At 40.2% G+C, this 16,479-nt stretch overlaps 1 protein-coding gene across 2 annotated transcripts in view; it reads left to right on the forward strand.

The window, feature by feature from the left end:
- Positions 1 to 223: 223 nt before the first annotated feature.
- LOC103474211 (roundabout homolog 2) overlaps positions 224 to 16,479 on the forward strand; it is a 100,505-nt gene continuing 84,249 nt past the window's right edge. The window contains exons 1-2 of one of the 2 annotated variants that reach the window (XM_008425015.3): positions 224 to 513; positions 733 to 821. In XM_008425015.3, coding sequence (XP_008423237.1) covers positions 485 to 513; positions 733 to 821 — 118 coding nt within the window. In that variant the 5' untranslated portion in view covers positions 224 to 484. The remainder of the gene's footprint in view (positions 514 to 732; positions 822 to 16,479) is intronic. The other variant, XM_008425016.3, reaches the window with a different exon arrangement.

A 16,479-nucleotide genomic window follows, 5' to 3' on the forward strand; every position in this document is an offset into this window, starting at 1 on the left:
ATATATATATATATATATATATATAAAAAATTCATTCTTATAGCAATATGTTTTTATTCTTATGTACAACTCTTCTGCCTTTGAAATGAAGCTGTCCCCCAAAGAGCATTTGAACGATAACCAAATCATCAAAATCCACGGTTCTCCTGTGTCGCGAGGACCCCTGTCTGTCGGAGCTGCCTCGTTGTGTCTGTCTCTTTAAAGCGCTCAGTCCTGGAGGTTGGGGAGGATTTGTTGCGGATAGCTGGGAGTGCGCTGCTCCCCTCGGAGCGTGTTCGCTCAACCTGCAGCTGGCCGGAGCAGAGCGCATAAAGAGCGGGGGTTCGGGGGAGGACGAGGAGGAGGAGGAGGAGGAGGGAGGTCCTGTCTTCTCTCTTACAACCGGACCTCTATCAGAGATTAGTCTCAATGTTATTTTGGCTCTCGGAAGAGGCAGAGGAGGAGCATCCTTACCAGAAAGTCGGTGCTTGTGTTGTGTGTGGCCATGCGGGAGCGGAGAAGTGATGCTGCTGAGTGAGTTTAGTTATTAGGTTGCTCCTCTGGGGCGATGTTGCCTCTGCTGCTGCTGACCCCGCAGCTGACTTAGGTTGCTGTGAGTGATATCAAAGTTTATCGGGGTTATTTTTATTTTTTTAACTCGCTTGAAATATTCCAGCTGAGTCTCTGTCTGCAAATTTGTCCCCTTTTTTCTTTCTTTTTTTTTAAACCTACTCGTTACTTCAATGACTGAAGATTCCCAGGGATCTGGATCCAGAAGAGTGTGGAGATGAACTTTGAAAATTTCCTGCTTGTGATTATTTCAATCGTCACCATCACTTCAGGTAAATATTTTATGTAGAAAATACTCTATTTTCTTTCTCTCTCTCTCTCTCTCTCTCTCTCTCTCTCTCTCTCTCTCTCTCTCTCTCTCTCTCTCTCACACACACACACACACATACACAGGAGCAGTCACAGCCCATATGGCGTGACGCGCCTCATAGTACAGGCTGGGTGACATGTCTTATCGTGTTTTCTGTCTCTCCAGATGGATGTAAATGTTGTGTTTAGCAGCGTTTTTCCAACGCTCTCCCCTGACAGCTGCGGGAGCTGAGCACATCCTCCCCACTCAAACGGATCAGAAAAAGAGAAAATGTCACACATGAATTCATTTGTATAATGCAGAAATGCAGCTAGTGAATGCCAAGCAAATTAACATTTTGAACATCGAAGTTGGCCCTTAAGAGGAAGGAGAAAAAAAAAAGTGAAACGGTTTAGCTCTCCCCTCAGTGCAGATGTGCGTAAATTGTCTGTGGCACTGACCCAAAAAAAGAAAAAAAATCTTCCCCCACCCTCTTGATAGTGTATGAAAATACACTATTAAAATGCATTTAAAAGCTCATTTTTGGTTGCCTTCCACTAGGAGATTAAACGTTTTAACCATTGCTTTAATAAGAGCTTTAAAATCCAAGCCTTAATCCAAATGCAAAATGAAAAAAAAAAAACAATCCAAAAGATTGGAGTTGTTATGTTTGTGTGCGTGTGTGTGTATTCTCAAATTATGCACAATACTGTGTTTTGGTTTCAACTGAAAATGTATTTAAACCACTTTAGCTGGATTAGTTGGTTTGTACAAAATTCCCAGTCAAAGCGTTCCTACGTTTTTAAGCCGTTGTATAGAAATGTGCTAGTGATCAGTGTTTTCAATGGAGTCCTGCCACTTCACAACATGCTGCTGCACACTGTTGGGCAGCTGGCTGAAAGAAGGCTTTGCTTAAAATTACAAAAACCTGTTAAGCAGAAACGGACTAATTAACCTTCTTATAGTAGCTTGTAAAATTTGCACTAAGTGGATATTATGAGCTTTATGGCATGTTACAATGTTATTTCCTTTTCAGTGTTGTTTTGATTCTGTCATACATGTTTGAGAAAATCCTTGAATCTCCCAGGGCAACCATTTGGGGGTTGCTTAAAGGCTTACTCTCATAAAGCCCCGCCGGTTTTCATAAAGCTCTTCCTTGGAGCTCCAGTTTCACGGAGCACCTCTCCCTGTTTGACTTTCCCATTCAGTTCCTTCAGACTAGTGGCAGCAGTTAGCATGGTGAAACTGCGCGACTGTTGAGCTTCGCATACAAACTGCTTCTCAGTCAAACCTTCATAAGAACCTTGTTGTAAACAGGATATCGGTAAAGGAATTGAAGGCAGAGTGTGGGAAAGAGCAGGAGCTTCTTAAAGAGACAGATGTCAATTTCAAGACGTTACATTTTTTTAAAGTCATGTTTTATATATATATTGCACTTTTATAGCAACTGAAGGCAACACAGTTACTTTATTGTGCTTTAAATTGACACGTGGCTAGAACATACATAATGCTGCCCCAATAAGGAGAAGATTGGACAAAATCTATAATAGCCAGTTAAAATAAGCAACTATACATGCTGATTATACATGCTAAGCAGCAATAGAGAAATTGTTCAGGGTGCAACTAATGTATAAGGCAGGTGTTTGTTTTTTGTGGTACAGGACTCGCTCTGGTTGGTGAGTCAAACACTGCAGTTATCTGTTTATTTGTCATACAGATTTTTACCCTTTTGCTAATGTGAAAGTTTCTTTAAACCACAGGCATCTACGCCATATAGGATGTAGATACCAGTCTACATCCTATATGGCTTGTTCTTGCTTTTGAAAAAGTTACCATTTTAGAACTGGTATTTAGTTGTTTAAACATATCTTAGGAATCAGGAAACACACAACTGTAAAACTAATGGACTGAAGGAATGTCACCCCATCACTCCTGTTGGGTCACACTGCTTTAGAAGCAGCTGAAAGCAGACTCTACCAGAGCAGATAGCCCAGCTAATTAAACAGCACTTTCAAACATTATTTTTGTCTTTATTTGAATCACATAGCTCTGACTAAACCGGTCACATGACAGCAACTCGATGCTTTTAGGCACCTAGATGTTGTGAAGGTGCAACTTGCTGAAAAACGATGCAGACAGGCAGGTCGGAGCATGTCAGAATCTGAAGGTCCAATGCTCAACTCTCCATTGTATTTACAGAAAATGGTCCAAAGCAAGAGAAGATCCAGTAAAAATCAGATGAGTGGAAGAAAAAGAACAAGCAGGATGAAATGAAAACATAGATAGAAGGGCCACTGCAGCTCAGTTAACTGCTTCTTACAATCAGGTTATGCAGAATATCATCCCTGAAATCACAACATGGGGAGCATTTGTGCCTCGTTTAAATGCGACCGCCTACCTGAGTGTTGACCATCTCCATGGCCATCTTAGTGCTAAAAAATAAAATCAGATTTTTTTTAATACCAAAGCTTGCTTCCAATTTGAACATCTCATTTTTCTTTGTTTTTTCCCCTAAAAAGTACAAATGCCCAAACGTATGTTAAAAAAAGTCTTTTCTTTAAGCGATTCTTCCTGTGAGTTGACCTGAATCCAAAGTCGAAATAAATACAAGCTGTAAAACATAAGGTGGTAGATTTTGGGTGGGTTAATGTCTCACTGGAAACCCAAGAAGTGCACTGATGGAAAAAGAGAAAAAAATCCAGATTTTTAAAAAAAAGAAGCAATCTTCAACAACAAGAAGATTCAATTCATCGATAAAATGGAGTTATCACCCCGCCCTACTTTATGGTGACCAACCACCATCTTCTATTGCCTACCTTGAGCAGGATAATGTCGTAAAGCTCAAATTATCTCAAAATCCCACAGTGAGATGCTGTCATGGCCCAAACTTTGGAGTTTTTTTTTTTTTTTTTTCCCCCAGCTAAAATCTAGACACTGTCAAATCTACATCATGAAAGCTTAACGTGGTTCAGCATCGGTGTACCTGATAACAATAAAGTGACCAGTTATCCTCCACCAGCTGAGCAGGTTCAGAGGTGTATTACTGTTGTCCATCACTCTCAGGGTTAAATCTGCATTATCTCTTAACATTAAAGCCACTTTTAACACCCTTTGCCTTCTGCCTACATCCATTAATCTGGAGTGGCAATCACCGCTGTTGCTGCGCTCGTTCCCGTCCGTAATGTGTGTAATTTGCACGGAGCACTTGAACGGAGAGGATTCGCACCGACTTCGAGACCTCTGTCGGGAAGCAGAGGAGACGGTGGCAGGTATTACTCGGCATAACAAGACGGGACTTTGTTTATGTTAGCGTTCTGCCAATCAGCCTGCTCTGCACGAGTCTCCAAACTTTCCCCTCCAAGCAGTTTTCCAAAATAATAAAAATGCTTTGTGATTGTAAGGAAAACAACAAATCAACACGGCAGCTCAGCTATTTTTTCATTCGCACACAAATACCAAATCTCATTGAAGTGTGGTTTTGCTTGAGCTGGGTTCAGATCCAGCGGATGGGGAACTAAAAGAAGCTGGTGTTCTGTGTCCTTTCGCTCCCTGTGGTGACCTGCTAAACATACAGCTCTGCTTTTTGAAAAACTACCTCAGACGATTCTGCTTAATCGTCCAACGTGCCTCATCGTTGAGTCACGTTGCCCGTATGTAGACGTAGGCTCACTCCCCCCACCCCACCCTCCACTTTCTGGTACAGTGGGTTGATGATTTCATTTAGAAGATGAGATGATAGACGAGGAGGACGGTTACGTTTAAACAACTAGGGGCTGATGCCAGAATGAATCAAACTTAGCTTTCACCCCCCTTGTAAAAATGAAATTTGCTGCTTCAAATTAATGCCCCCTTCCTTCCCTTCCCCCCAGAGATTACTTGGCAATGTCACGAGAAGTCTTTGAATATTTCTTTTTTTTTTTTTTTTTGGCCTTTTCAAATATGTAAATGAGCTGAAATTGAAAAAGACGTGGAGAAATCTCAGCAGACAGCCACCATCCCCACAGGCGCGCTGCCAGCCTTCTGCTCCTCGTTTCACTTGCGTGTAAAGTTGGACTTTGAGCTTTCTCTAAGTTGTTGTTGTTGTTTTTTTTTCCCCTCACAGATAAGAAGCTGATCTCAGACGGGTCTACGTTCTTGTTTCTGGCTTACCCTGATCCTGGCAGTCGCTGAAAGGCGAAGAGACCTGAAACAAAACACAAAAAAAACTCTCTCTCTTCTCGCGGCTCTCATGTTTTCACGCATTAGCGTGACGGAGTGTGCTCCGACCCTCCAGGGAGGAGATGGGGGTTAATATTTGTAAATACTAATTAATGAAATGCTCCCAGAATCCCTTGCTCCTGCCCCTTGTTATGTAACGCCCCAGCTAGGAGCCGGAGAAGGGCCTGAATCAAAACGGGTCTGGAAGACGTGATCTCGATCTCCCTCGTAGCTCTTAGCCTACTTATGCTGAGTGTTCAATGAGGCAGACACGAAGAGACGCCGCAAGCAAACATGTGGGTGTGTGTCAGAGTTTTGCAATTAGGACCAATGCGATAACTTGTCTATCAGTGTGTAGCGGAGACTCTAATGGGCTTTTATTCAGCTGAGACGCCACTTTTTCCCCGAAATTCTACTCCTACTTTTTTTTTTTCCCTGAATAAATACGGGAATTCTTACAGATAAGATTCAATTATTACTGTCTGAGCATTTAATCTTCACAACGGACGTAATGAGCTCAAAGTTTGCTAAAAATACTTTCACTACAGATTCTTCCAAAACAATTTGAAAGAGAAGGAAAGAACCTGCAAATCTCAGCAAGCACATCTTTGGCATGAGAGTGGCACACTTTAGTAAACGTACCATTGTATTACAGTATTTATACGATTGTTTAAAAAGGACAGAGTGTAGCAGCCTGGCTTTAGCTAGCTGCTACATAATGCAAAGCAACAGGTGGGGGAGGGAATTCTGCTGTACCCTGAAAACAACCAGAGAAAACTCAAGTTGCAGTCACACTTCTATGGCATTTCAACAAAAGCAAAACTAAGTCAAAGGAACCATATGATAAAACCTTTGAAGACCGTGGTATATTTTGACACCTGAAGCCGTTTTAAGTGTGCAGAAATCATCACTTTAAGCAAACAGTATAAGACAGAGCTATTATTTGGAGCAATGAACCGACAAGTAATTCAAGTGGGAGATTTTGATAAGAGGGTAAAAGATATAAATTGTTCAATATAGAGATTTTTATTTGCTTATTTCTCCTTTCCACCACTGGGAAATCAACACCTGCTTGTGCTGTCAGAGTTCCTGTATATCAATATTATTTCAAGACAATTTTTCTCATCTGTGAATAAAATATATCGCTCAGGCTTTAAATAATTAACCAACATAAACCACCGTCTGAAAGAAGGAAAGAAAGACAGGCCAGATGATAGATACGTGGGAGGTCAAACATGAATAAATTAATGGATACATTTAAAACTAGATTCTGTAGATTGAAGAGGATGGATGGCTCAGTCTCTTTGCCATTCTGGTATCTTTTTCCATTTTTATCTAGACTTGAAAAATAAAATAAAAATTCAAACTTAGTTCAGTCAAACCTTGTAGGTCACAGAGTGAATGTCGCTTGATTGTTTGCTAACTTGTTTGATTGTTTGCTAACTTGCCTTTTTGGGTGGACTAGAGTTTTGCTCCTCTGGTTGAATCGTCACGATTGGGGAGTCAGTTTGATTGACATTCTGTAGCTACCTGTTCAAGTTTGCCGTCACAATACAGCTTGTCAAAAAACTAACCTTTTCAATCATGTATCCTTCTCCTTGGTGGCGTTGAAGAATGGCCTCTAGTTCCTCATAACAAGTGAACTTGTCCTTTTTGTTTCGTGGACTACCGCTTCTGCTAAGTTATCTTGTCTTTTTATAAATTGTTGGGTACTTTTCACCTTTGTGCAAGACTTTTTTTGAAGTTTCATCTGACCTTGTTTCTATCAGAGCTTCTAACTCATCCTGCCTCCCCATGTGACCGTGCGCCTCTTGTCTCGCCAGACTTGCTACATGCATGTTTCTTTTGGGTTGAATCGTCCACATTGTTCTACATTGCCGTCCACTTCCAGCATTTGGTTCAGACCAATGTTTTTTTAGGTGGACTAGAGTTTTGCTCCTCTGATCCACAGAAATTTTCAGTTGCACATTTACAACTCCCCCCAAACGTACCAGACTTTCAGAACGGGCAAATGTTTGATTCAGCCAGACTGGTGAGAATGAAAAGTTGTTTGCTCATTTAAACTCTAGCTACACAACACACTTTTTATTTATTTATTTTTTTTAAAAAGGAGAACTTCAAGATGCACAAGTGTCATCCAGTGATTGGCTGGTGCAGGCCGTTAGTTTGATTCATGTCACGTACTCTTGTGTAAGTTGCATCTTAAGGCGCGTGGTTCTTTTATGTTTGAAAGAAAATGGACTTTCAGATGGATCAAAAGAGGAAAGAAGTCTAGAGAATGACACTGTGATTACATGCTGTACCTCAGACTAGCCAGCTACTCCGGACAATACAGACACTGCAGACTCCTCCGCAGAGTCACTCATTGATACTCCTCTATTTCGTAAGAGAAGAAAATCTCTGATCAAAGTCCAGGACCCCATAATGTATCAATATCCTGTGACTTTATTTCACAGATTGTAGGAATTTTTTGGATTTAATTTTACCTTCTTTTGGGGGTGAATAACAAAAAATATATACCATAAAATGCACAGCTTCTGTTTTAGCAAGTTTCAGTTTGCTGGTTGTTTTACCACTTATTTTTGACTTTGCAATAATTTGCTGTTTAATCATTTTAATTTGCTTTCGCTTTGTCGTTGCGAGACTCTCCGATTTCTTTTACAGTTGCCTTAAATAAATGGGAGGAAAACTACACAACGTGCTAAATATTTGAGAATGAATACTGGTAGCTGGTGTTTTTATATTACTTAGAAGCACACAAAAGAAAATTAAGTCAGTGTTTTTTTTTTGTTTTTTGTTTTATTCCTCCCTGGAATGAAAATGACTGTAGAGCTTAGTGTATTTGTATTTTAGAAGCACTTTCCACTCCAACATGTTCGTTTTCTCTCCAGATAGCCTTGAGAGTGTGGAGAGTGGGGCGCATTCTCATTCATCAGACTCTTTTGGTCTGCGTGGCAGCTCAAGGTTTGCTGCCATTCACTCTTATGGCTCATCATGACTCTGTTTTGCTCCTGGACGTTATCCTGTGTTAAAGCTCTTCATGGACTCGTCCTCGCTGACAGAACAGCGCAGAAATGAAGTGTCTTTTGTCTGCAGGAGCTTAACAAGGACTTCTGTACTTGAGAGTTTAATACAAGGCAGCCGTTTAATGGATGTCTTTTAACGGCGAAGCTCCCAGTTTAAAATGGTCACTCTTATGTTGAATTCTTTGAAATTCAGGAGAGTTCAATAAAAATATCCTAAATCGTACCTTACAGCCCAAAAAGATTACAAAAATTGAACAGAAATAAACAGTAGTTGGTCTTTTTATTGTTTTTCGAAGCAGATAAGAAGCTTTAAAATATTTTTTTTGAGAAACCTTTAAAGTGATGTCTCAATTAAAAACATAGAGGAAGTTACAATCAAAAGTATTCACACCCCTTCATTTAAAAAAATGTTATGTTGCAAATGTTATGTAGAGTAATTTGACATTACTCTAATATCAAATTGAGTTTAAAGTAGCCACAGTGAGAAGGAAGACATGTTTTTAGACATTTTATAAGTTTATAAAAATGTACTTAAGTATCAACAAACCTTTGCAATCACCTAAATTGCAGCTGAAGTGCATCCGACAACATGCTGCTGTCTCTACTATTCAAAAATTGAAGAAGTTGGGAACCATTAGGACCCTCTTTAGGTCTGGCTTATCAACTAAACTGAGTTTTTAGGGATAAGGGACCTTAGTCAGAGAGATGGCCAAGAACGCAGAGCTCCTGTGTTCCCATGTGAAGATGGCAGAACCATCCAGAAGGTTAGCTATTGATAACACACTCCATTTATAAAGTTTTTATGTTAGAGCAGCCAGACAGAAACCAAACCCCACTAAAAGGCGCTTGGCAAGTTGCTAGAATATTGTCCAAAAGAAACTTGGACATAGTCAGAAGAAGAAAAGAACAAAATTATTTTTCTCTGGCGTATGTGAAATACAACTTTTTGTCCAGAATTTCAAGTATAATCTTTTTAAAAAATCTGGAACTGATCAGTCTTGCAGAGTTTGAGTAGTTTCAAAGACGATGTTCTCATACATGAGCAAAACAGGCTGATAATGTGGAGACATGTGAGATTTGCACAACCTGGAAAAATCACTAATACATTTGTTAAGTCTCCAAACTATTAATCTCAGAAAACGTTTCTTCTCCTCACTTCCTAAGTCACTGTATATCTAATGAACTCAAATCCAAGCCGCAGACTTTGCAGTCACTACGTTGTTTTGGGTGGACGGTGCGTTGTTGGGTATTTCTCCAAACTGAACTCTCTCACTCTCGGCTGCCTTCTGCTCACATATTTTCCCTCCTACATTTCGACATATTTGTCACCTCTATTCATGCAAGTAAATATTAGAACAGAAAGCAAGAAAGCCTGACGGCAATTGAAAAAGTTGTAAAATTTATAATATATGCCCTTTAAGTGGTACTTTGGGAGTCGTATTCCATCAATGTCCTTCCCTGCCTGTTCATCCCTTGTAAACTTTAAAAAAAAAAAATCATTTCACAGCAGAATGCACAGATTCAATTTTTTATTATTCCCCCCCACCCCCCAGACAAAACAAAGTCAAACTCCAAATTCCCATTTGCCCTCAGATATCTCCGAGGAGGCCCGACTCGGGCTCTAATGGGCCGTGCTCATGATCCGACTAAACACACACCTTCACGGAGATCTCCATCGTCGCCCGTGACACTTGCAGGGTTGACGGGGTTTCTTTCTTAGCTGAAAGGTGCTTTCAAGTGCAGCACCACAATCATCCTGTCATGAACCGAATATTACTGTGAAAATATTCCCTCTCACAAAGAAAATGTGTTTCTGCCGAGCGCAAAGTGGCGTGGACTGCTCACTGATTGCACACATTTCACAGGGAGCAGGTTGTTGATTGTCACTTTTGGTCAGCTTGGAGCTGTTTCTAATTCGTTTTTTTTTTCTCCCCTTCTTCTTTTTCTGTTCTCTTTACAATGCACCCTGTTGCGCCTATAGTAATGATCGCTGTATTTGTAGTAAATGCCTATTGACTCATTCATGATTACAGAGTAAGAAAAAAAGTTTTCCCTCATACATTAGACCACTTTTGCATTTTCACAGCTTTTGATTTTTTTTTCACAAGATACTTATAGTCTCCTTCAGCTCATCAGAGATAATTGAAGCAGAAAAAAATTAGACATGGTAATATATCTGTTTCTCAAGCTGACTGAAATCAACAAGGATTTCTCTGTGTTTGCCCACACACGCAGCTGAATATCGCAGCAGAACGGAGCTTCAGCCACAGCAGCTAGAGGTGTGGATGTAAAAAAAATTCAAAATTAAAATGACCTGCTGGTATTAATCGTATTAATCGGTATGTGTAATTATTCTGTTGCCCTTAGTTGATGTCTGTTGATGCTTAAGGGAATGTAACTCACATATTTAGGATAACTCGCTTAAATGAAAGTCAAAGATCAGTTTTAATGATAAAGCCGCCGAGAATTATCGACCGGACCTAAACACAACTCCGAGTTGGTAGAAGACGGTCGATCTCATTTGTGCAAACCATTTACTTTTGCTGAAAAATTTTCATAAACTATTAAAACCTTGTGTATAATTTAAGTTTATCTACATGACTACAACAAATATAACAGCACAGTCATATAGAAAAGACTCCACAATTATTTAGTTAAGTCTCATTACGTGATAAATCTCAGTTCGGGGATCACTCTGATTTTAGTCATGCATAAAGTCAGCTCTTCAGGGAGTGTTTGAGTGATTCTACGTTTGTCCAACTGGAGTTCTGCTGAACATCCTGTTAATACGGACAAGAAAGCTTCTGCTGTACTCAGATTTTGCGTTGCATGAAATGCACGTAGCTTTATCTACGGGTGTTTTCACACTTGATGGTGCGGTAGACTCGTTTTGCTACATTTTCAGCTGCTGGGGTTTGTTTTCACACAAAACCAGTTGAAAAAAACGGTTCCCTCCCTCACTTGTGATGGCGCTACATCAAAAACTACGGAAGGAAACAGCGCATAGAATCTCTGAAGAAGACGAATGCTCAACTTCCTTCTTCAGAAAATGTAAACAAAAATGGAGTGACATCAGATTTTAGCCGTAGTATTATTTCGCTTTTGACTTTGGCAGCTTTATAGACTCATCTTGCGTTTGTTTTGGTTGCATTTACCCAGAATGCCCTTTGTGTTTATTCGCTTCCTGCTTTTGGAGCGGTCTTCTGTCCACTTGCATCCATATTTGCATTCGAAATGTGCCAAAGTTCACTGTAAGCAAACTGAACTCTAGGTTTTTAGGCGGACCAGAGTTGGATTGCGCATTCACACTTTCTAGAAAAACGGACTAGAGTTCGACTAAAGTGGACTAAACAGGGCTGGTGTGAATGCGCCCTGGGGTTTCTAAAGCTATATCTTGACTAGCTGTAACATTCAGTAAAACTGCGTCTTGCTTCTGCTGATGATGTTTCAATGGAAAGCAGTTTGTTGAAGAGTTAAACGAATGTTCCAATGTTTCCTCTGTTTAAATCCACTGTTGATCATTCAACTCTATGCATTCTTCAATGTGATTCTTCCTGTTTATGTGTGGATAAAACTTAGAGAAAGCTGCTTTGCTAAGCAGCTAAACTTAGATCTTTGCTTTTAACGTACCATAATTTAATAACTAGCGTTTGTTTAGCCTTTCTAGAGACAATTAGTTTTTTTGAGCAGACTCCAAAGCAGGTCGAATAAACACCGCCAAGGATTTCAAACATTTTCTGTTTCACTGTGAAAGGTACAAGGTGACAAACCCTTTTCCTTTGATAAGCATTGTTAAAAATAACGTGTACCAAAACTCTTTGTAAGCCTTTGCACATGAAAATTGGCAGTGATTTTTAAAAACCACCCACCAATATCTGATTGTCTAAACGATTACAGTTTAATTTTAGGACTGCGTCTGAAATCAGGGTCACTTACTCATATACTGCCTCTGTTCTTAGAATAATAGTGTGAACCACAGTGCATAAATGCCAGGCAACTGTGTTATTAAAATATTTGCTGATCTAGAACACCTCCCTTAAGAGACGTGCACAGTGAGGAACCGGAACGTTTCACTCATTTTACTGTAAGAGATGTGCCGCGTTTAGTCGTGACGGATATTTCCAGTTGCAGTGAGTTGGAAAGGAGCTGCTGCACAGAAAGTGCTGTGTGACTTTGGAGAATGTCGGTGGGAGGAAAACGACCTCTCGCACTTGGCATAAAGATCTAAAATTTAAAACTGAGCCCTCGGGAGTATCCCTGAGCTGTGCTGTCATTGACTCCGACATGGCAGCCAAACTGTGTTCGCCTCATGATTCATAGTGACCCAAAATACATTTTTTTCACCCCCCCCACCCTCCTCCCGTCCTCCCCTAAATGTGCAGGAAGTACATTTTTCCGAGTGTCACAATAGCTGTGAAATGACGCTTTGTGTTGGCTGAAAGTGACCCATTTGCTCCAGTTACATTGGGAAGGTCTAGAAAAGCGGTATGAATATTTCATCCTGTCCCGTTCCAGCGTGCTCTGGCGGCTGCAGTTGAGCACACAGGCTCCATTGAGTCAACATTACAAAAATTGGAGTGACATTCATGTGGCGCATGGAGGAAAAAGTTTGTATGTGTGTTTGCACACTCTTGCTTCGTACCTTTTCGAAATGACTGAGGTGACTTTTCAAAAACTGACAGCCCATTTTAGAAGAAAAAAACAATCCAAAAAGTTCCTGTGTGGAAGGTTTAGACAACCAGGATGAATATTTCATTAACGTGTGCTCTGCTGCATTCTGGTACTTCTCACTTCATGTAATCAACATTAGAAAAGCAAAAGTGCTCGTACGACTGAACATGCTAGCTTAGTACAGATTGGTTGACATTGCTTTTGGTACGTTAGAGGATGTGAACGTGCTGAAGGGAAGATGCTGCTCAGATGAGAATTCCTTACTAACAATTCCTTGATTGCCTTTCTACATTTTTCATTGTAGCTGTGGGTGTGTTTTGGTTGGTTGTACCTGCTGACTGAGTATTGAGGGTTTTGTGACATCTACTACATTTTTATCATCAGAGAGATGTGCGGTGTAACTTTTTGATTGGTTTTTCTTTTACTAAGACTTAGAGTTGAGTAAAAATCCAGATTCATCAGTGCATTGCAACATTGATTTGGAAAACCCTGTGAATCGTTTGTATCCTCTGGCCAATGGGTTTGCAGGATGGTGAGCAGCACTTTCCAGAGCCTAGCCACATTTCCATGTGAAGTCATCGCTGTTGTCTTCTTCTTGGGTTTATTGTCAGTTGGCAAACAGCTATTAGGTGTTTATTACCTAATAATAATGGTGGGGAGAGTCGTCAGAACTGCATTATTGTTCAAATATGCTGAAGAATGATGTAAATTATCTCAGCTTTCACAAGAAAATCAATAATCATTGACGTTTACATACACTTCACCTCAATTTAAATACAGTACTTCATGTCACTACTGTTTTATTTTTAGATGTTTTAGTGCTTAAAGACTTTTGGTTTTAGCGACATTTATCGAATGGGGGTTTTGTAATATCCTCTTTAGTACATTTTCTTGCTGTGCAATTTAATTTGTGTTAATGTTTTATAATGCTAGAGAGGCTTGTTTGATGGCCGTCTTGACATCCTTTTAGCTATATTTGATGCGTTGTCTCCTGTTAGTCTATGTAAGCAGGGCTCCATACCATCCCTGCATGACACTCTAATAAATAAATCAAATCTACATATATATATATGTTCAGATGTGCCAAGTACAGCAGCTTCACATCCACCTTGCTGAAATCCCGTAATGATATCTCTGAAGATAATCTCTCAGGTTGCCAATTTAGACTCGTCTGCTCCTGTTAAACGCGGTGTGTTTTTACACCAGGATGCCCTGAAGGTGCTATAGAACATTTTAATGGCTCGATTAGTATTCATCCGCGGCCCGCGCTGCTGTTTCAAGCTGTCCTGCTTTGTGACCCAGGAGTGTCAGCTGCGAGCACTTAGATCGCTCTTTAGATGTTTACCTCGGGTTTCTGCCTCGGTGGTGACTGCCGGCCTGCCTGGATCAAATCGCTCAATTTTTTATTTTTAAAAAGGCTTAGATCTGCTTTTAGCAAAAGTGCACATTTCTCCCAATGCCTCCGGTTTAAGTCTAATTTAATGGCAGCATGTGTGTCATTAGGTTGCTCTCCACCGCTCCTCTGCGATGATAATGGGGGGGGATTTTCATGCAGTCTGGATCATGCGCCGACTTTAATGCCACAGACAGAGCAGCTTAATAAATCACTGGTACAGTGACCATTTTGTTTCCTTTTTTTTTTCAAACAGAAAAAAGTGACAGAGAGAGAGACAGAGAGGCCATCTGCTCCTCAGAAGCGACCTAAAAGCAGCGCCGTTTTGAATTATTCATTTTTTTTCTGACTGTAACACAATGTTGGAGACATTTGGTCGTGCTCTAAGAGCTTACCTCAGGTCTCGTAGCAGAGCGCCTTTCGCCGAGAGCCAAGCAAAAATAGTAATGGATCTCCGGGGAGTTGGATACAGGACTTATCTATTTCCCTCTGCCTCTTTTGCTTCTTTTCAGCTCCTATTAAATGCTAAGAATTTCCAGCTTTACACCAGCTATCGTCTTCATATCTGCAGGAGTCCACACACACAAAGTTTAGCCATTACCAAATCACATTAGATGCGCGATTTGTATGCTCGGGTTGTCTTTAACATATTGGATAGCGATGCATATTTTGCATAATGGGCCTTTATGTGAGCAGAAATTGGAGGTGGAAGTAGAAGTTGAATGTACAGTGCCCTGAAAATGTGTCCATACTAGAGTTTAGATTTATGACCCAAGCCTGGATCCTGACCTGAAACGTGGGACGGTTCGGACCTAAATTATTTACTTGAAGGACGGGTTGTGCTTGGGCTTCTACGGCACGCTTAGTACGCCAACAATACATACAGCACAGAGGAAACCAAACGAGAAGGCACAATGCAGAGCTACGTTACTCTACTTATTGTTTAAATAGAGGAGTAGATAGTTGAAGTTACTGAGGAAAGAAAGTAAGGTGCAGCAGTTCATTAAAACAATAAATGCGCTCGCTGCCCCACCATGCTGCGCTCCTATCAGTCACACCTCCCAGATGATTCGCAGTTGACTCACCCTGAGGTTGCAACAAGCGACAAGATGGAGCTGGAAGTCGATAAACAGCAGCTAAAAACAGGAAGATTTACACTGCTTACTTAGCTGGTGGTCTGAAAGCAAAAGCAGTAAAATCATAATTAAAATATGTCACGTTTACGTCTGGCTCAGACCTAAAATTAATGTTAGTCAGGCGGGTCAGGCCTGATCTGAACTCTGTGTCAGACCCGCTGGAGGTTCTTAAGTTACGACCAAAAAAACATTACCGTATTTCATAGAGATTTTTTGAGATACAGTTACATAAAGTTGTGCATAATTTTTGTGGAAACAAAAATTCTGTGGTTTTCAAAGTTTTTTGCAAAAAAACAAAAACAAAACACTTTACAGGTAACTGAGTACGTATCTACAAACTTTGCACATCCACATATTTTTGGTCAATTGAAAGTTTAAGTTTGACACAGAGCGTAGCACATGATCTGGATTTAAGTCTTAACACTGATTGGATCGTTCTGCATTGATCTCAACCAGCTGCATGTTTCCTGTCATTGTGCTGGAAGGTAAATTTCGACCTCAGTCCGGAGTTTGATTCCTCCGCTCTAACAGGTTTCGGATCAGCTTTCATGCTCCCGCTACAGAAAGCATCTCCACTGCATGATGCAGCCACCACCATGTTTTCCGATGACAATTACACTAGGTATTTAGGATGATAAGCAGTGGGTTTTTTTTTCCATCACACAAACTATGTACTAATCACCTAATGATTTGTAAAGGCAATTTGTTACAGTAGAATTTATGTAGAGTTGTGACAGTGAAAAGGAGCTGGATAAAAATGAAAGTCTCGTCTCGCTCATGTTTTCAGAATAATGCATCGTTTTTCCCTCTAAAATAATGAACTTTTGTTTACCCAATGTCGCCTAGAAAAGCAGATTTTCAGTGTGACAAATTGGCTTGTCATGATAAGCTTCAGTTTGAGACCATTATCAAATGACAAATTGATATTAGTATTATATTACAAATTCACCCTCTCAAAAACTAATAATTTTTTGTAAAGACCACTTAGCCCTCATTTCTCTTATCCAAAATAAAACACAACCAAAACCAACAGATAAAACGGAAATAAATAAGACACACAACCAAAACCATAAATAAAATGGATTATGATGTCTTTGTAAACAAATTTGCCCTTAAAGGAGCCCATTTCAATTAATCGTAGTTGCTTAATGTGACAACATATCTTAAGGAGAAAGCTCACATCATGTTGAATCATTCTGCAGTAGCCGACACATTTTC

The sequence above is a fragment of the Poecilia reticulata genome, chromosome 13, assembly GCF_904066995.2.
Source record: "Poecilia reticulata chromosome 13, P_reticulata-male-v2, whole genome shotgun sequence".
Lineage (NCBI taxonomy): Eukaryota > Metazoa > Chordata > Actinopteri > Cyprinodontiformes > Poeciliidae > Poecilia > Poecilia reticulata.